This window comes from Pholis gunnellus, assembly GCF_910591455.1.
Source record: "Pholis gunnellus genome assembly, chromosome: 22".
NCBI lineage: Eukaryota > Metazoa > Chordata > Actinopteri > Perciformes > Pholidae > Pholis > Pholis gunnellus.
Genome location: NC_136549.1, coordinates 10,574,683 through 10,590,957, shown reverse-complemented (window position 1 = coordinate 10,590,957; position 16,275 = coordinate 10,574,683). Strand labels below are relative to the sequence as shown.

Here is a 16,275-nt window from a genome sequence, read left to right as displayed (position 1 = left end):
TGCACCCGAGACTCCCGAGACAAATTTAACGTGGAAAGTAATCGTATGTGGGAACGCACTTCAGGTGGTGAAATTACATCACCAGCTATTAAATCGCTCTCCAAGAAAATCTACTGTGTGTGTGTGAACATGTGCAGTTTACCTGTGTGTGTGTGTGTGTGTGTGTGTGTGTGTGCACCCATACATCTCAGAGTGGAGTGTGTGTCTTGTGTGTGCGCACTTATTCAAAGGGATGCCGAGTCGGGGAGAACAAAGGAACAGATGATACGTGGCCTCCTGCCACTAGAAACATCCTCAGTTGCCTTCACACACACACACACACACACACACACACACACACACACACACACACACACACACACACACCTGTTTGAGTATGTGTGCCTGTGTGCTGTTATGTCGAGACATGTAAGAATATTTTCTGATCTCTCTCTCTCTCTCTCTCTCTCTCTCTCTCTCTCTCTCTCTCTCTCTCTCTCTCTCTCTCTCTCTCTCTCTCTCTCTCTATCCCTCCCACTTTCATTCCCCTTCTCTCCCCCAGACTAATCACACCCTTTAACCCAAGGCATCCTTTTCATTTCCTCATCTCATTATCTCGCCACTTTCTCTTCAGTCTCTCGTCTTTCTCTGTCCCCTTGCTCCTTTCTCTCTCTCTCTCTCTCTCTCTCCTCTTACTCATTCCCTTCTTCTATTTCTGTTACCACACGGTGAGTCAGCTCTCACTTCCCTCCCTCCCTCCCTCCCCCTGCCTCCCCTCCTCTCTCTGTCTTGGCCATCATCTCCGTGTTAGAAATCGAATCAAGTTACCTCTCAGTAATTTTGGGATATGTGCGCATCCACACACACACACACACACACACACGCACATGCATGCACCGCTGGGTCACGCCCCTGCTGAGGAATGCACATCTCGCTTCCAGCCTCCGTCCTTCCTTCCTCTTTTCCTCCACGCTTCCTCACTTGTTCACCTACTTCTTCCCACCTCGGCCCACTAACTTCACCTCGCTTTGCGCCCGCCTCGTTCTTTACCTCCTCCTGTCCTTCTGTCTTCACTCGCTCTGTTTAACTCCTTTAATCTCATATTTGTGTCGCCATAGTTTCAAATCCAGAATAACCGACATTCCAAATCTCATGTTTGCACTTGTATAGGCAGCAATATATTATGGTTTAGAAATCCAGTTTGTTTTAGAGTGGTGTGATTATTCAAAAATGTATGAAGAAAAGAAATCAATCACAATTACATCACATGATCATTTAGTAATTGCTGGTTCCAGGACAAAGAAGTCGCTGCTTTTTTGTCTCTTATATGGTTTTAAGTAAAATACTTTTCAACCGTGGATACTGCAGAAAAATGAGATGAGATCTAAATGAGATCTAGATTAGACGGGAGGCTCTTTCTGCTTCTTCCCCACTGAGCTCTAAATTATCAATCTCTCCCTCGACACCGCCGGTTGCTTTCTCTTGTCTCGCTGCCCACATCCACTCGTTTTCTCTTACCACAGCGTCTACTCGTTGTCACCACACTCTCCATCTCTTCCTCTCCGTCTCACCACTTCACTCCCACTTTCTGACCCCCCCCCCCCCCCCCCCCCCCCCCCCCCCCCCGTCCTTCTCTTCCCTCCCCTCGCTCTCCATCTGGGCCTGTGGAGTGTTTTTTTTGTTTTTTTTGCCACAGGACTCAATTCGGCAGAACAGACACACGCTGGTCTAATAAATCAATTGATCTGAACGCGGATGCCTGCTCTGTTTAGCCCCGGTCACTGTTGTCAGCCTCCTTAGTGCACTGCCTTCTGTTTCAGTTGTGTGTGTGTGTGTGTGTGTGTGTGTGTGTGTGTGAGCGTGTTCACCCAATTCGTTCCACCTCTTTGATCACAGCAGGTAAGTACAATGTTTGGTGCAGAAAGAAAGAGAGGCACAGAGGAAAAAAAAGAAAAAGATGAAGGAATGTCTGGAATGCTAAAGGAAAACTTTTTTTCTGCGCCTCGTTTCTTCTCCGTTAGTTACTTTCTTTTTGTCTCTTTTCTCCTCGACCCTCTGCACTGCAAACAGTGGTCGGCTTGCACTGAATAAACATATGTACGCTCAAGCAGAAGGCAGGCAGCAATTAGCATTCATGATTGTAACCATGACATCCAGAGTTCAACTTCACATCACCGTTTCCATACTCTGCTTAAAAATAGATCCATGTCGACACGTTGCTATTTTATGTCTGAAATCTAAACAATGTGCATATTGAGCGCCTTAATTAATGTGCTTTCCCGAGGTAAAGTTTTTGAACAGACTGTTCGGCACGCTTCGTCCTCAGCACTGAATCGTACCAGCTGAACAATGAGCACTCTGTCTGTCCGTTTCCGGGCCTGCTAGATGCAACCTATCGTCTACTGTACTCCAGGCGAGCCATCCGGCGTCATAGCCGGCCTGTGTGTGACTGTGGGAGAGTGTGAGAGAGTGTGTGAGAGAGAGAGAGAGAGAGAGAGAGAGGGTGCATATGTTTGAAAAAGAGGATTGTGTGGAGTTTAGGTTGCGTCAGCGGTCTCATACATGTCTCAGCTGTGTTTGAGACTGTACACGAGTGTGTTTACGCAGCGTGTATGCGTTCATTTAGACATAATGCCAATGTTTGTTTGTGATAGCGAGAGAGAGAGAGCAAGAGAGAGAGAGAGAGAGTACTGTACCAGGAGGGAATCTGTGCCCTTGCGTGTTTGTTGGCAGGGTTGCTTACGTGTGTGTCAGGACAATTGGGCTTTTTGCATACACGAGTATGTGTGTGTGTGTGTGTTTCTGGAGGCCCACATTGCACATAATCTTCATAATTGTGTTTTTTTGTATTTGCACGTGTGTACAAACGTGCACACCACGGAGACAGACACGCATGCTTGTTTCTGTGCATGTGTCGCGTAGGACTGCTGCTACCGTCGATATTTTGTATCAAGCGTGTGTGTTTTTTGTTGTCTTGCAACAATTTGTGGGAGTTTAATGGAAGTGGAAGTGGTGTTATGTCAGAAGTTGTGCATGTGTGTTTTCTGAGAAAGTGCAGCAGCCGGCGGCTGTTGTACTTTTTACTGCTGCACTGTTTTAATAATTTAGCCTCAAGGTGCTGGAATAAAGGTACGGCTTTGTGTCTGCAGTGGAGGGAGAAAACATGTCTCCTCTTCCTCGAGGACAATTCATGAAACCTTCAATGAGACTGTCTTCAGTTCGTCAGGCTCAGGAAGATCACATTATCGTATTGGTGAGGGACTATTTGTTCACAGATTCTTTTTCGAAATGTCAAAACAACATTCGTCTTCAGCCCAGAGGTTGTGTTTTACTTTCGGCAGACTTCAAGTGGCAAAAGGTCTGGTGGTTTGCCAGCTGTTTCTCTCAGTGTGTGTGTGTGTGTGTGTGTGTGTGTGTGTGTGTGTGTGTGAGAGAGAGTGAGGGATGAGGTTGACCCAAACAGGCAGGTGAGCACGGTGCCCGTTACACCTGGGCAGCGCTTTACCTTCGGGTCGAGAGCGGGATGACGGAGACGGAGACGGAGTGATTCCTCTCTCGTCCCTCCTTATTTGCCGCGCTCCATTTTTCTCCCCCTTTTCCCCTCTTTCTTCGCTGAGAGCGACAAAGTCGGAGAGACGGGAGAGAAGGAGACACGGACTGGCACCCGGGTGTGTTTTCCGCTTTATGAACACGGCAGTAAATCAGGACTTCGGGTTAACGTTTGAACCAATGGTGCCACCAGAACTCTGATTTTCTTTTCCATAGAAATGCTGAAAAACATCTGCGACCAGTTCAATTAAAATCCCAACCAGAGACATTTATTGACTTGTTTTTGTAAGAGCACACTAAATATAGAATCAACTACAGTCCTAAATGAAACACAAATGGCACTACAGCACATAACTCGGACCGGTTTGTGTGCTGACCGGGTATAAAGGTTTTAATCACCACTCAGCACTTAAAAGTTATTACACCTGGATTTGAAAAGGAAGAATCTAGCTTTTCTAATTCCATTACTCCAAGCTGGTGCTGAGCTTGTCCTCATGGGTTCAGATTACTTTGAATCTAATAGAAATGGATGATGCCAAGTATTTCCTCTGTGAGATTCCCATTTACTGTACAGAAAGAAACAAACTGTTACCAGCTCGAGTTGCTGTGCCAGCTGGCTGCAAAAAAAATGCTTCGCCTGGCAAACCCTGTACCAGCAAAGACCCGAGAGAAAGAGAAGAGGAGGAGAACGGATCACCAAGATGGATTGAGACGTAAAGACGTGTTAAACAAAGAGAGGAAGAAGGAGGAAATTAGGAAAGTGGATAAGAAGGATGGATCAAACTGGAACGCTGGGGACGAGTGCCAGGAGGAGGGAGGAGGAAGAGGAGGAGGAGGAAGAGGAGGAGGAGGAGGAGAGATAAATGGACGACACGGGCGAGTTGAGCTGAAAACAGCAGATGAAATGTAGAGAAATGGAAGGAGTGATGGACGCTGGTGTGACAGGAGAGAAATGGGTGGAGAAAAGGAGGGCGGATGGAGAGATGGCAGAGATAGATCGCCTTAAAGAGAGGAGTCGGGGATGAAGAAGGGGGGAGGGAGAATGGGGAAATTCTAGGACATGTAGGATGAAAAAAAGGAAGGATAAGAGTCGGTGAAAATATGTTGTTATTACTAGTTGTTTAGTAATGACATTTAATCTGAACTTTACTTTTCTTGTTAAAAATGTGGATGTAAAAAAAAATCTCTTGGTCAGAAGTTACAGATGAGGCACAGGGAGGGAGAGAGATAAAGCTGAACACACACACACACACACACACACACACACACACACACACACACACACACACACACACACACACACACACACACACACACACACGGCCTCTGCAAACATTGTGTGCATTCCTCAGGAGTCACGCTTCTGAGCTGCCGATCTACATAAATCAGCAGACTTGCTCATTAGACAGATAGGTTTGTGTCATCAACATCTGATGATGGCCTCATTGCGCGGGCAAACTGTGCGTGTTTATTTTGAGGAATTTAGCCAAGCCAAGGATATTTTTGTGTCCTCCCGAGAGAGAGAGAGAGAGAGAGAGAGACTAATATATATGTTTCATTAGATGTTGGGTACAATGACTGGTTGTTCAGACTCTCGGCTGGTTTAGTCAAACATTTCGAGGAAGAGCCTGACTCTCTCTAAATGTTGGCTGCTCTGCGGTCGATAGTGGAGGGACTGAGGATGGACTTGGCAGATGTGAGTGTGAATGTGTTTGGCTGAGAGAATATGATTCAGGAAAAGACAGCGTGCAGCCTCAGCAAAGTTTTGAGAAGTCATTTTTTTTTCAGCCTCTCTTTGATACGTGATCTCTCTCTCTCTCTCTCTCTCCTTCTCTCTCTCTCTCTCTCTCTCTACCTCGTCCTCCTTCTGTTGCCTGCCGTCTGCACATCTTTCCATCCTCTGCTCACCAACCTATGACTCATTATTCCTCTCTTGTCGTGTGCCTGTGTGTCTTTGTGTGTGTGTGTGCTCACATTAGCATACTGTAGGTGTGTGTGTGTGTCCACGTCCATGCACATGAACGCAACACTTACTGTCCCCTCGTTTTACAGTTCAATTGTCCTAACTTAAAAGATAAAAACATCCAGATTTTATCTATCTCTGCATTGTCTGCATTGTGTGTGTGTCTCTGTGTGTGTTTATTTGTTGTGCGGCTTGTGTGTGTGTGTGTGTGTTTTTCACACATGAATGCTCATCAGTAACAGATGGTCCTCAAACCTGTGTGCTTATGGAGAGATAGGTGAGGAAGAGAAAGGGAGGGATGGAGAGAATAAGGTAAATACAGGGAATGATAGCAGGGGGGGAGGCAGATGGACGAGGGGGAGGGGGAGGGGGAGGGGGGGGCGATGAATGGATTAGGGAGAGCAAGAAGGAGATTCATGGAGAGAATTTAACCGAGAAAGAGAGGAGGAGGAAGGAGGAGATAATACAGGAGGAGCTCTCTACACTCAGGACTCCTATACAGCTTTAACTTTAATAGAGAGAGGGAGGAATGGCACTTTTCCTCTTTTATTCATTTACAAAGTGTGCATTTTACAGTGGAAAGAAATAAGAGGCGAGGGAGAGAGAGAGAGAGATTTGAAACTGAAGGAAACGGAGGGGTTAGTTCTCCCTCTCTTCCTACAAGGCTGTGATTGTGTGAATTTTCTCTCCACTTTCTCCCTCCTTCAGTGTGTGTGTGTGTTTGTGTGTGTGTGTGTGTGTGTGTGTGTGGAGTGCTGTGGTAGCCATGTCTTTCCTTATAAGGAGTGGGTTTGGGAAGAGTTAGTGAGGAATGAACAGAATTACAGTGCAGTCACTCCCCCCTTTTCTTCTGCTGCTTTTATTTCTACTCTGCCTACTCTCTGAAATCTATCTATATATCTATATCTTTAAACCCACTCCTGTACTGCACTGACCCTGATGCTGCGTCTCAAAGTGACTGATTAGGGTCAGAATTTCCCTTTCTCTCTCCTCTCTCGGCTATTTTTTTTATTCATTCATTCTCTCCCTCATGTAATCTCTTTCATCCATTCTTATTCTAGTCTTCCTTCTTATACACAATCTGGTACTATTTTCGGCTTGCTCTCCTCCGTCTTTCGGAAAAACAAGGGCTTTTCTCGCGTTTCTAACGCTCATTCCTCTCCTTTTTTTATTTGTATTTCCTCCTCTTCATTATGTTCTTCATCCTCCAGCTTTATCCTCCGAGAAAGAAGAGAGAGAGAGAGAGAGAGTGTTAATCTGCCTGTTGTCTGAGGCTTGAGTGGGCGAAACTCACGGTCATTACGACCGCTGCCTCCAACATTACGTCTGCCTGTGGGCATTATTGTGCTCTCTGTGTGTGTTCGTATGTGTTTCATGTCACAGTGTGTGTCTGTTTGTAAGAGGGGGGGGGCAGCGTGACTCAACCGTTGAGCTAATCGAGGGATGAAAGGGAGGAGTAATAATGGAGAGATGGTTAATATTGAATGACAGATGAGCAGTGGCCTGGGGGGGGGGGGGGGGGGGGGGGGGGGGGGTGACGAGCGGATGTAAAAATCGTCACCATAGTCGCAAACGGATTTTCTCTTCTTCTCTTATTTTTATTTTTAGAATAATGTAGAATGCTCATTAGACAAAACAAGGGGTTCATTTGTTAAGATTAGACGTGTTTTTCCTTAGCTTTCCTAAATTCAATCCTACTCTGTCGCTATGAATTCATGTTTTTGTTTTGTTTCTTGCTACAATTACTTTCCTGCTTCCATATTAACACATTGTATCCCTTATACGAGATGACGTATACCTTTAGAGTTCAGATGTTGATGAAGGCAGCTTGTTGTTGGAGACCGTTGCAGTGCAAGTGAACTCTCTATTTGTGAATAACTTTGTGCTTTAAGTTTCCACGGATAGTATTTACATTTCATTATGACATCTGAGGAGTCGACCGACATGCCTTGTGCTCATACGTAAATAAAGAACATTTAGACAGTTAAACAATGTCATCGAAATTCACAAGTTTTGTTTTGTTCGAACGTCGCCGGGATCAAGATCATTTCCTGTCTTGAGCTGGTTTACGTCCCTTAGACATCTGATTTGTTGTGTGTTAGTACACAGTTCACATTTATTTCTCTTTCTTCCTAAAAAAAACGTTATTTTTTAATATAATATTTCTTAATGTTTGCTTAGCGTGCTGTCGCTGTGTCCATCCCACAGTGTCACTTGTTTGCATGTCTGTCTCCGTTTTGAGTGGCGACCCCGACCCCCCCTCAGTCCTCTGTGCAATCAGGAAGGTCAGGGGTCAAAGGGGAAGAAACAAAAGACGACTCAGCAGAAACTGTGAAGAAAAGCACAACTTGTATTCTGACCCTCTCTCTCTCTCTCTCTCCCTCTCCTCCTCTTCTCATCCCTTCTTCTGTTTCTGCTGGACACAATCAACATGTTGTTTTCGCTGCCTTCTCCTCATGTACTTATCTCCTCATCTCCCTCTCTGTTTTTGTTTCCTGCTTCCTTCTTATATCTCACTCCCTCTTTTCCTCCTTTCTCGCCGATGGTCTGGCATTTCTCAGCTCTACATTCCAGCAGAGTGTGTGTGTGTGTTCGGGGGAGTGTAACGTAACTGGCACAAGCCTCTGTGTGTGTGTGTGTGTGTGTGTGTGTGTGTGTGTGTGTGTGTGTGTGAGTGTGTGTGAGAGAATCTGAATTCTTTAAATGTAAACCTTTGAAGTTGTGTGTGTTCACACTGTATTTGCTTGACTTTAGCGACACACTGATTTGCGTTACAGTGAGCAAGACTATTGAGGCTTTTTCTGCATCTGTGTGTGTGTGAGTGTGTGTGTGTGTGTGTGTGTGTGTGTGTGTGTGTGTGTGTGTGTGTGTGTGTGTGTACGCACATTCATTTCTGCAACTCTGACATACTTTTGGATGCTTGATGTGAGTGAGCTGAGACACGGGATGAATTACGCCCCAGAATCGGGCCAAATACACCGACGCTGCTGCTTCAAAATAATTAGCCTATTGTGACCGAGCGTCCTGGGTTCGTGTATGAGGCGCACTTATAAGAGGGTAATAAGAAGGGAAATGTTGAGGGGCACTTTCGGACTTAGCATCGCTAAGCTATCGATCGTCGTTTTTTTGAGAGGCAATAGAAAAGCCCCCATCTCTGATCTTGCACTTGAATGTTTGTATTTTTCTTTTGATAAGGTACAATCACCAGATCATCAAAATATAAATTTGGATCGTTTTGAATGAATCTTCTGGTGATCTGCTAATACATCAACTTTGTGTTCATGCACCATTCAAATAGATTTTGTACAAATTGTTGCGTATTTTCATCGAATGGGTGGTTCAGTGTTTGCATGTCTGAGGGAGGTATTTTAGTTGTCATGGAGAACCAGAGAGAGGGAAGAGATTATTTGTTCGTCTGTCTGTCTGTCTGTCTGTCTGTCTGTCTGTCTGTTTATAAATGTCAGCCGTCAACACAAGAGTGTGAAGAGCTACTGTATGAGTCAGCAGACAAGCACACAAGGAAACAAACGCAGTACTCTAATAAGAAGAGAAAAATATATTGTGTTTTATTGCTATATTGTGTACATCTGTCTCAATGGAAATATCAAATTGCACAGAACAAGACAAAGCAGGAGACGCCGCCCTGGCTGTCGTGCCACATAAAGCAGAGCTACCGTATCAAAAGACAGTTACTTTGGTATTATCCTATTACCTTTCACCTCCTTCTTTTCCTCGTGTCTGTTTGCGAGAGGATAAAGTGTGTTTGTGATCACTATCTTCCCTTCGCCTTTCTTTTATATCTAAGAACAGTTCTTCTCATCTGTCTCTTTCTCTTTTCCTTTAATCTTGTTCTCTCCCTCGTCAATGTTGATTAACGATAGCTGCAAGGGTGCGATAGCATCTCTGCCTTTTTTGTAACCTCTTACCTTTCTATTTTAATCTCCCGTTCACTTTCGACTCTCATCCGTGCACTTCTCCCTCAGCACCGCGCTACCTGTGTTCTTATGTGGCCTGGCTGTTGTTCAGGTTATGTGTGACGCATTTTACAAAAGCCTGAGGACATCATAGTGACAACACACACGGACACACACACACACACAGTTTAAACTCTTTGTCTGACTCAGAGGTAGTCACGTCACGTTGTCCTCAACCATAATGGTAGTGATACGAACCTGCCAACACACTTTTATCACACACTCACTCACTCACTCACTCCAGATAACATACTCAGACTGTGTCAGTCAGCCAGTCACTCAAAACAAACAGCCTTAATCTATGGTATGTATTGATCCAGGTCCAAATCGATCGAACCCAGTTATCTTTAGATGAGCGCATTGATCTATGGATCCCTGCAGTCAGGTGATGTTTATTTGTAAAGCTCAATATCACAACGTGCTTTTCTTTACAGATTACAATACCTCAACTCAGGCTTCCAGTTAATTTTCACAATGATTTTAAAACGTTATTGTTGGCCTTCAAGGCATACGAAGATCTACTAACCACTTATTAGCTCTTATTAGACGTCGTACTCTATTAGCCTCACCACAGCGTGCTCACTCTCGTGTTAGCTTTTGCGTTTATAAGTCTAAAAGTCTGACTTCTTTCTCTTCCTCCAGCATTTTCAGTGCTCCATCCAGGCTTTACAGGATGAGCTCCGAATCCAGCGAGACCTCAACCAGCTCTTCCAGTCCGATTACACCGAGTCCGTTCACCTCGGCAACCAGCCCATCTCCCCTCAGGACATGACGGAGGACAACTTCCTGCGTCTCCACGGCGAGTACGAGCGGCAGGTGAAAGAGCTCTTCCTCCTGAGGAAGACCGTGGAAGAAATGGAGCTGAGGATAGACACACAGAAGCACACGCTAACTGCCAGGTAAAGTGGGGGAAAAATGACTGTTTACGCAAGTTGTGCTTGCTGCCAACGTGTGACGTGTGGCTCTAAATATATTATGCTTTCTAACAGGGACGAATCCATAAAGAAGTTACTGGAAATGTTGCAGAGCAAAGGCCTGTCGTCACGGGCAACCGAGGAGGACCACGAACGCACGAGGCGACTGGCCGATGCCGAGATGACCATCCACCAGCTGGAGGGCCTAATGGAGCAAAGAGACAAGGAGACGCTACAGCTCAGAGAGGTGTGTGTGTGTGTGTGTGTGTGTGTGTGTGATGGGCCAGGGAGGAACAGAGCGCATTCAAGCATTCCCATGTGTGTGTGTGTGTGAGGGTGTGTGTCTTTGTATACAGCCAGATGTGAGTGTGTGCAAATCAAACCATGTCATGTGCAGGCAAAGCCTTTGGCTTCTTCCAGTCTTGGCTCATAGTTCAGTTTCAATACAACACACACACACACACACACACACACACACACACACACACAAACAAATACACAGGAATGCACACTTTATCCTGTTTTTTTCTACGTTGTCTCTCTCCTCACATTTCTCTGAGCTGTTTTTACTCTCAGTTCATCAACGCGTGTGTTGTTTTATACAACAGCCCCCTCTAGTGGAGAGATGTTCTTAATGAACAGCAATTATCAAAGATGGATGTTTGTTTATTTCAGTATACAAAATACCCTGAATATATATTTTCTGGACACATTCATTCAGCACTATTTTTAATTTCTAAGCAGTAAGTCATTTTTTGAATTCAATGAAGAAATAAGTAGGTGGAATAAAATTTTTTTAAAAAAAGAAACTTTATTGAGATACAAAAAAGTTTAACACGGAATGAATGAAAATAAAACATATATTAAACAATCAATAGATATGAATACATATGTGTGATAAGTATATTTTCACACATAAACCGTTAAGTTGTCTTGTTTCAAAAAAGAACTGATCTCAGACCAGCCTTATCTGACCGTCTCCAAATGCACCGCAGGCACAGCTGTGAGGGAGAAATGCATTGAAACACGCACACGCACACGCACACGCACACACACACACACACACACACACACACACACACACACACACACACACACACACACACACACACACACACACACAGAGAGCAACTGATGCATAATTACATGTATCATAGGCAGCAAATGACTGAGAAAGAGAGTTATGAAGCAAGACGATGTTCTCTCTGAAAGGGTTTAAAACATAATTAGGAGACACAATCTCTTCAAATTATTACAGCTGCTCTCTTAACACATTTTCTGGCCGTTGCTTCACATTGCATCAGTGTGCTGGACAGAGTTTCTGTTTTTTGACAGTATTTGCCTTCAGACATTGTTCATGGCAAAGCAGGAAAACCGGAATAAGATTATGCAATATCTGAAGGATAGTTTCCGTATGGGTTAAAGTGAAAACTACTGAAGTAAATAATGCAGTGTCTGTCGTGCAGTTGTGTTGCGGACTTCCCGCCGAACTGCTGACACTTGTTTTATTTTGGGACATTGTTCAGTTCACTAATTAACAGGATGCCACTTCCTGCAGCTGTTTTTGAAATGTTTCAAAAATGTCCCCAGTGGGGAATCGAGCTGATGTGCAGCAAAGAAAGACTGGAAATGCTACAAATGAAATTAGCACTCAGTAGCGATTCAATTCAAGCGAAACGTTTTGCTTAAAAGATTATTTTCTGCCGTGCTTTTGCAATGGCTGCATCAGCTCTTATTTTACCTGTAACACTCCCCAGATATATGTGTGTGTGTGTGTGTGTGTGTGTGTGTGTGTGTGTGTGTGTGTGTGTGAATGTTTTGTGTGGTCATGAGCATTCACAGCATTAATGCAGCGCCTCAAGCCACGGCGCCCTGCTATCCCTTTCACATACGTGTGTTTTCGTGCTTGCTGGCTGATGCATTAACCGTCTTTGTCGGCCTCCTAAGTGTGTTTCCTCCGAAGAAGAGCAGTGATGCAAACGCAGCTACGTCTTCCCCTTCTGCTTTCATTGCCCCCCCCCCCCCCCCCCCCTCTCGTACCCTTTCTCCCTGTCTTTTCTTTCTCTTTTTGTGCCTTTACGTCTATCACTACACTCTCTTTCTCCCCCCATTTGCTCTCACGTCGTCTGACTAGTGAGTCTTAACATCGCGCAGACGGATAGAATTCCGTTGCATGTAGCTCAAATCAGGGTAGTTAAGGTACTTTGGGGAATCTTTGGAGAATTTAGGCAATTTTAGGAATAGAAATGTAGTGGAAATCTACCAAATTCTTGCAGTGTTTTTTGTTAGTGATGTAGATATTATTTTGTGGCAGGTTACTGTACGCTTCTTTAGGAGACTGGAACGTGCACCCTGTAGTTTAATTTTTAAGCATTTGAAGCTCTACGACTGGATTTCTTCATTTGAACGGAATTGTTTGGTTTCATTACAACTTTTTCTTCTTGAATCAACACCATTTTAGATTTGATTTGAACGTGAGGGCTTCAAAGCATCTAAGGCTGTCAGATTTCGTCCCTCGTTCTCATTTGAGGCTGAAACGGTGTGAGCTTAGTTAGTGGCGTTCCTCCCCGTGTGAAGGATGTGGGATGGACGGATCGACCCAAGGAGGCTGAAAGCCAGCGCCTCTGCGAGAGGGAGACACCTCATTCCCGCCTCCCCCTCCATCCCCATCTCTCCCTCTTTTCCAGTTCCTCCCTCCGTCCCTATTCCACCTCCTTTCCACGTGTCTCCCTCCTTCCAACCCTCCCCTCCTTTCTCCCCTACACGCCACTACCAACTGTGCTCCTCTCCCTCCTTCCCCGCACCTTCTCTTCGCTCCCATCGCCACTCCGGCCACCCCGCCGTCCTCGCCGCCTCCTGTCCTCCTCACTATCCCTCTTTCGTCGTGGCCTCCTCCGTCCATCCTTCCCTCCATCACTCCCCGTCCTTCCCCGCTCCCGCTCCCCGGCCTACACCGACCATTCAGCCCTCCCTCCATCCCTCTCCGCCGGTCGTCGTCGCCTTCCGTCCCGGCCGGCGACCTTCTCCCCCCTGCCTCCGCCCCCCTCCGTCCCCCTGTCTGTCGCCCGCTGACCACCGAGGTGTCTGTGTCCCTCAGGAGCTGCACAGGAGATACGAAGCAGCTCCAGAGTCAACAAAGACCAAGGCCTTGCAGACGGTCATCGAAATGAAGGTAAACAATGTGCTGTTGATTCTTTCATAAACACTGGCTATATTTATTATTAATCAGTGTAACACACTGTTGTTTTTTTAATGTAACGCATCATAATACATAACTTGAAGGTAACACCATGTCATCCTTCCAGTTGTGTCCAGTACAACAGCTCAGATTAAAGGATATACCTTTAAAGGATTGAACGGTGCTGCATAATGGCATCTGTACAGTTGTTGTTCATTGTTAGCTATTTCATATCGGTTCTGTTTACACTGCATCTCCAAACCAGCTAATTATTGCAAATACTAAAGATCAAGGCAGTAAAATCTGTTAGTAACTCAGTATTCGCCTTCCCTGCCTCCCGAAATATGTACGTATACGTTCTATTCCTCATCCCCTCAATCAAACTGATGATACCTTTCATAATGCCGGTCTTTGATTGACTGTCCAGCTCTACTCATCTGTCAGAAATACCAAAGGAGCACATGTCATGACGTGGTGATATTTATGGCCCGGGCGCGGTAAAGCACGCCCGGTCTTTTGCCGTTTAACGCGAGCATGTTGATGCCCTGCCAGGATGCGAAGATCAGCTCGATGGAGCGCGGCCTGAGAGAGCTGGAGGAGGAGGTGAACATGCTCAAGTCCAACGGGGCTCTGAGCAGCGAGGAGAGGGAGGAGGAGATCAAACAGATGGAGGTCTACAGATCCCACTCCAAGTTCATGAAGAATAAGGTGACAGATTCACACACACGCACACACACCTTTTCTTCTTGTCTCCCCATTTTTTTCCCCCCCTTTCATGTCAGGAAAGGAAATTTTTGCTTGCTGGGAAATAACTTGACGGATACAACTTTAGTGTCAGGAACAGGAAGGGTTACCGCGGGAGCCACGCTCATTAAAACAAACCAGGACTTCTGTTGTGTGGGGAGACGAGACAGTTTGGGAATTCAGTCGATGTTTCCTTCTCTGTTTCCTTCTCTTTGCTTGTTTAAGCTGAAATGTGTTTGTTTTTGTCTCTGTCTTTGATTTCATCATTGTTAGCATGTATTCTTAGATGTTTATTGTAATACACCAAATGGCTTACATCATTTTTTTCAATATATACAGCACATCATCAGCATGTTTGCAGTCTTAAAATGTATATAAGACCATGGGTCAACAACCCCCGTATGATTTGTCAGACAAAATAAACTATGGACTAAGATAACTATTCTCTGGCTCAATGAGGATATCTTCAATAGACATACCACCGTGAATTCATGTCATTGTCAATTAAGTAATGTATTAGAAAATGATGGAACGGGAATTTGTCTTTCTTCTTTTCTATATCCTCACTTTAAGGTTTAATTATTCTTCATTTATAACGTGACTCTTGGGATCTGGAAACCTAAGACAATCAAGCAATTCAGGGGCCGTCTACGAAAAACATTATCCTCACAGACAACATTGTTTATTCCTAAAGACCATTTTTACAGGTGCACATTAATTAACAGCGTGCAACAGTGTCCTGGGTTTCAAACTGTTCCACTCACTGACGCGCAGGATGTACAGCGGGTGTTGTTTCACGCATTTGTTTCAGCATGTGAGGCTTTGGATGTGCCGTTTGTGGCCAGCGTGCTCTGTGAACTGTGGCGGCTGATTTGTTGTGGTCATTGGTGACGCCCTCCTCTCCTGCCAGGTTGAGCAGCTGAAGGAGGAGCTGACTCACAGCCAATCAGAGAAGGAGGAGCTAAGGCAACGAGCCAATGAGCTCCAGCAGGAGGCGCCCGCAGTAAGAGACGCGCCTCCGTGTTCCGTTTGCTCTTCCTGTCTTTACTTCTAAATCTCCCGCTCTTTCCGTCTCCCAGGTCGACTGGTTAATGGCTGCCGCTTGAGTAGATTCAGTAGAATTCCAGTAGTGTGAGTGTGTGTTCAGACAGCAATAATAAGCAACTATAACTCAAAACAACACATTTTCTGTGTGCCGTTTGGGTCATATGAGCAGGTTAGGAGGTCTTTACTTCCCATTCTATCTATGACCAACGGCTGTTGACAGTAATAGTTGTTTAAAAGCCGTCTGAACTGTACAATAACTGAATCCAGCAGGGCTGTGACACGATAATGCATATCTCTAACCTGCTTCTCCTTCTTCTCGCATGAGGTTTCTCTCAAATAGTGACTTGAACTAGTTTGCTGTGGTGTTTAGATGACACGTTTTCCTGTGTGGTTAGGGTCCATTCTTTCTTTTTTGTCGTGTCATGTTAAATTCCCTCCCAATCGCCTCATTGAGATTGAAGGAACTTTAACTGCCACTTATAGATATTAGACATTTTTTGTTCTTTTTTCTCATTTGGGGATAACTGAAAGAATTGGCCCTGACCAGCTTGTATAGTACAAGATATGTAGATGGGGAGCTCAGCATATGTTTTACTAGGTTTATTATACTGCACTGACTTTAACCTGTTGTTTGGATTCCAGGTGCGAAATTAGGAATAAATGCTAGAAAGACCTCAAGGGAAGCCACTCACAATGCACTTTATTCACATTTTATTCAATTGAATGTGGATGAGGAGAGCTTTTACAGCTCCTCTCTTTGATGATCTATCAGTACGTACCCTTGAGCAAGGCACTAAACCCTGAGTCGGTCCAGTGGCACTACCCAATGACTAACACTAGAATGCTCAAATGTCAATTTGCTAAAACCTTAACATGTACATTAGAATAAAATGAATGAAAACCTGTGGTGGATTTTAGTACATTATG

The 16,275-nt window shown here is 44.9% G+C and overlaps 1 protein-coding gene across 2 annotated transcripts in view; it reads left to right on the top strand.

Annotated features, from left to right (window-relative positions):
• Positions 1-16,275, top strand: part of LOC306714107 (ELKS/Rab6-interacting/CAST family member 1-like) — a 102,164-nt gene that overhangs the window by 10,566 nt on the left and 75,323 nt on the right. Inside the window, exons 5-9 of one of the 2 annotated variants that reach the window (XM_079184053.1) lie at positions 10,108-10,364; positions 10,455-10,626; positions 13,477-13,551; positions 14,110-14,265; positions 15,212-15,304. In XM_079184053.1, coding sequence (XP_079040179.1) covers positions 10,108-10,364; positions 10,455-10,626; positions 13,477-13,551; positions 14,110-14,265; positions 15,212-15,304 — 753 coding nt within the window. The remainder of the gene's footprint in view (positions 1-10,107; positions 10,365-10,454; positions 10,627-13,476; positions 13,552-14,109; positions 14,266-15,211; positions 15,305-16,275) is intronic. The other variant, XM_079184054.1, reaches the window with a different exon arrangement.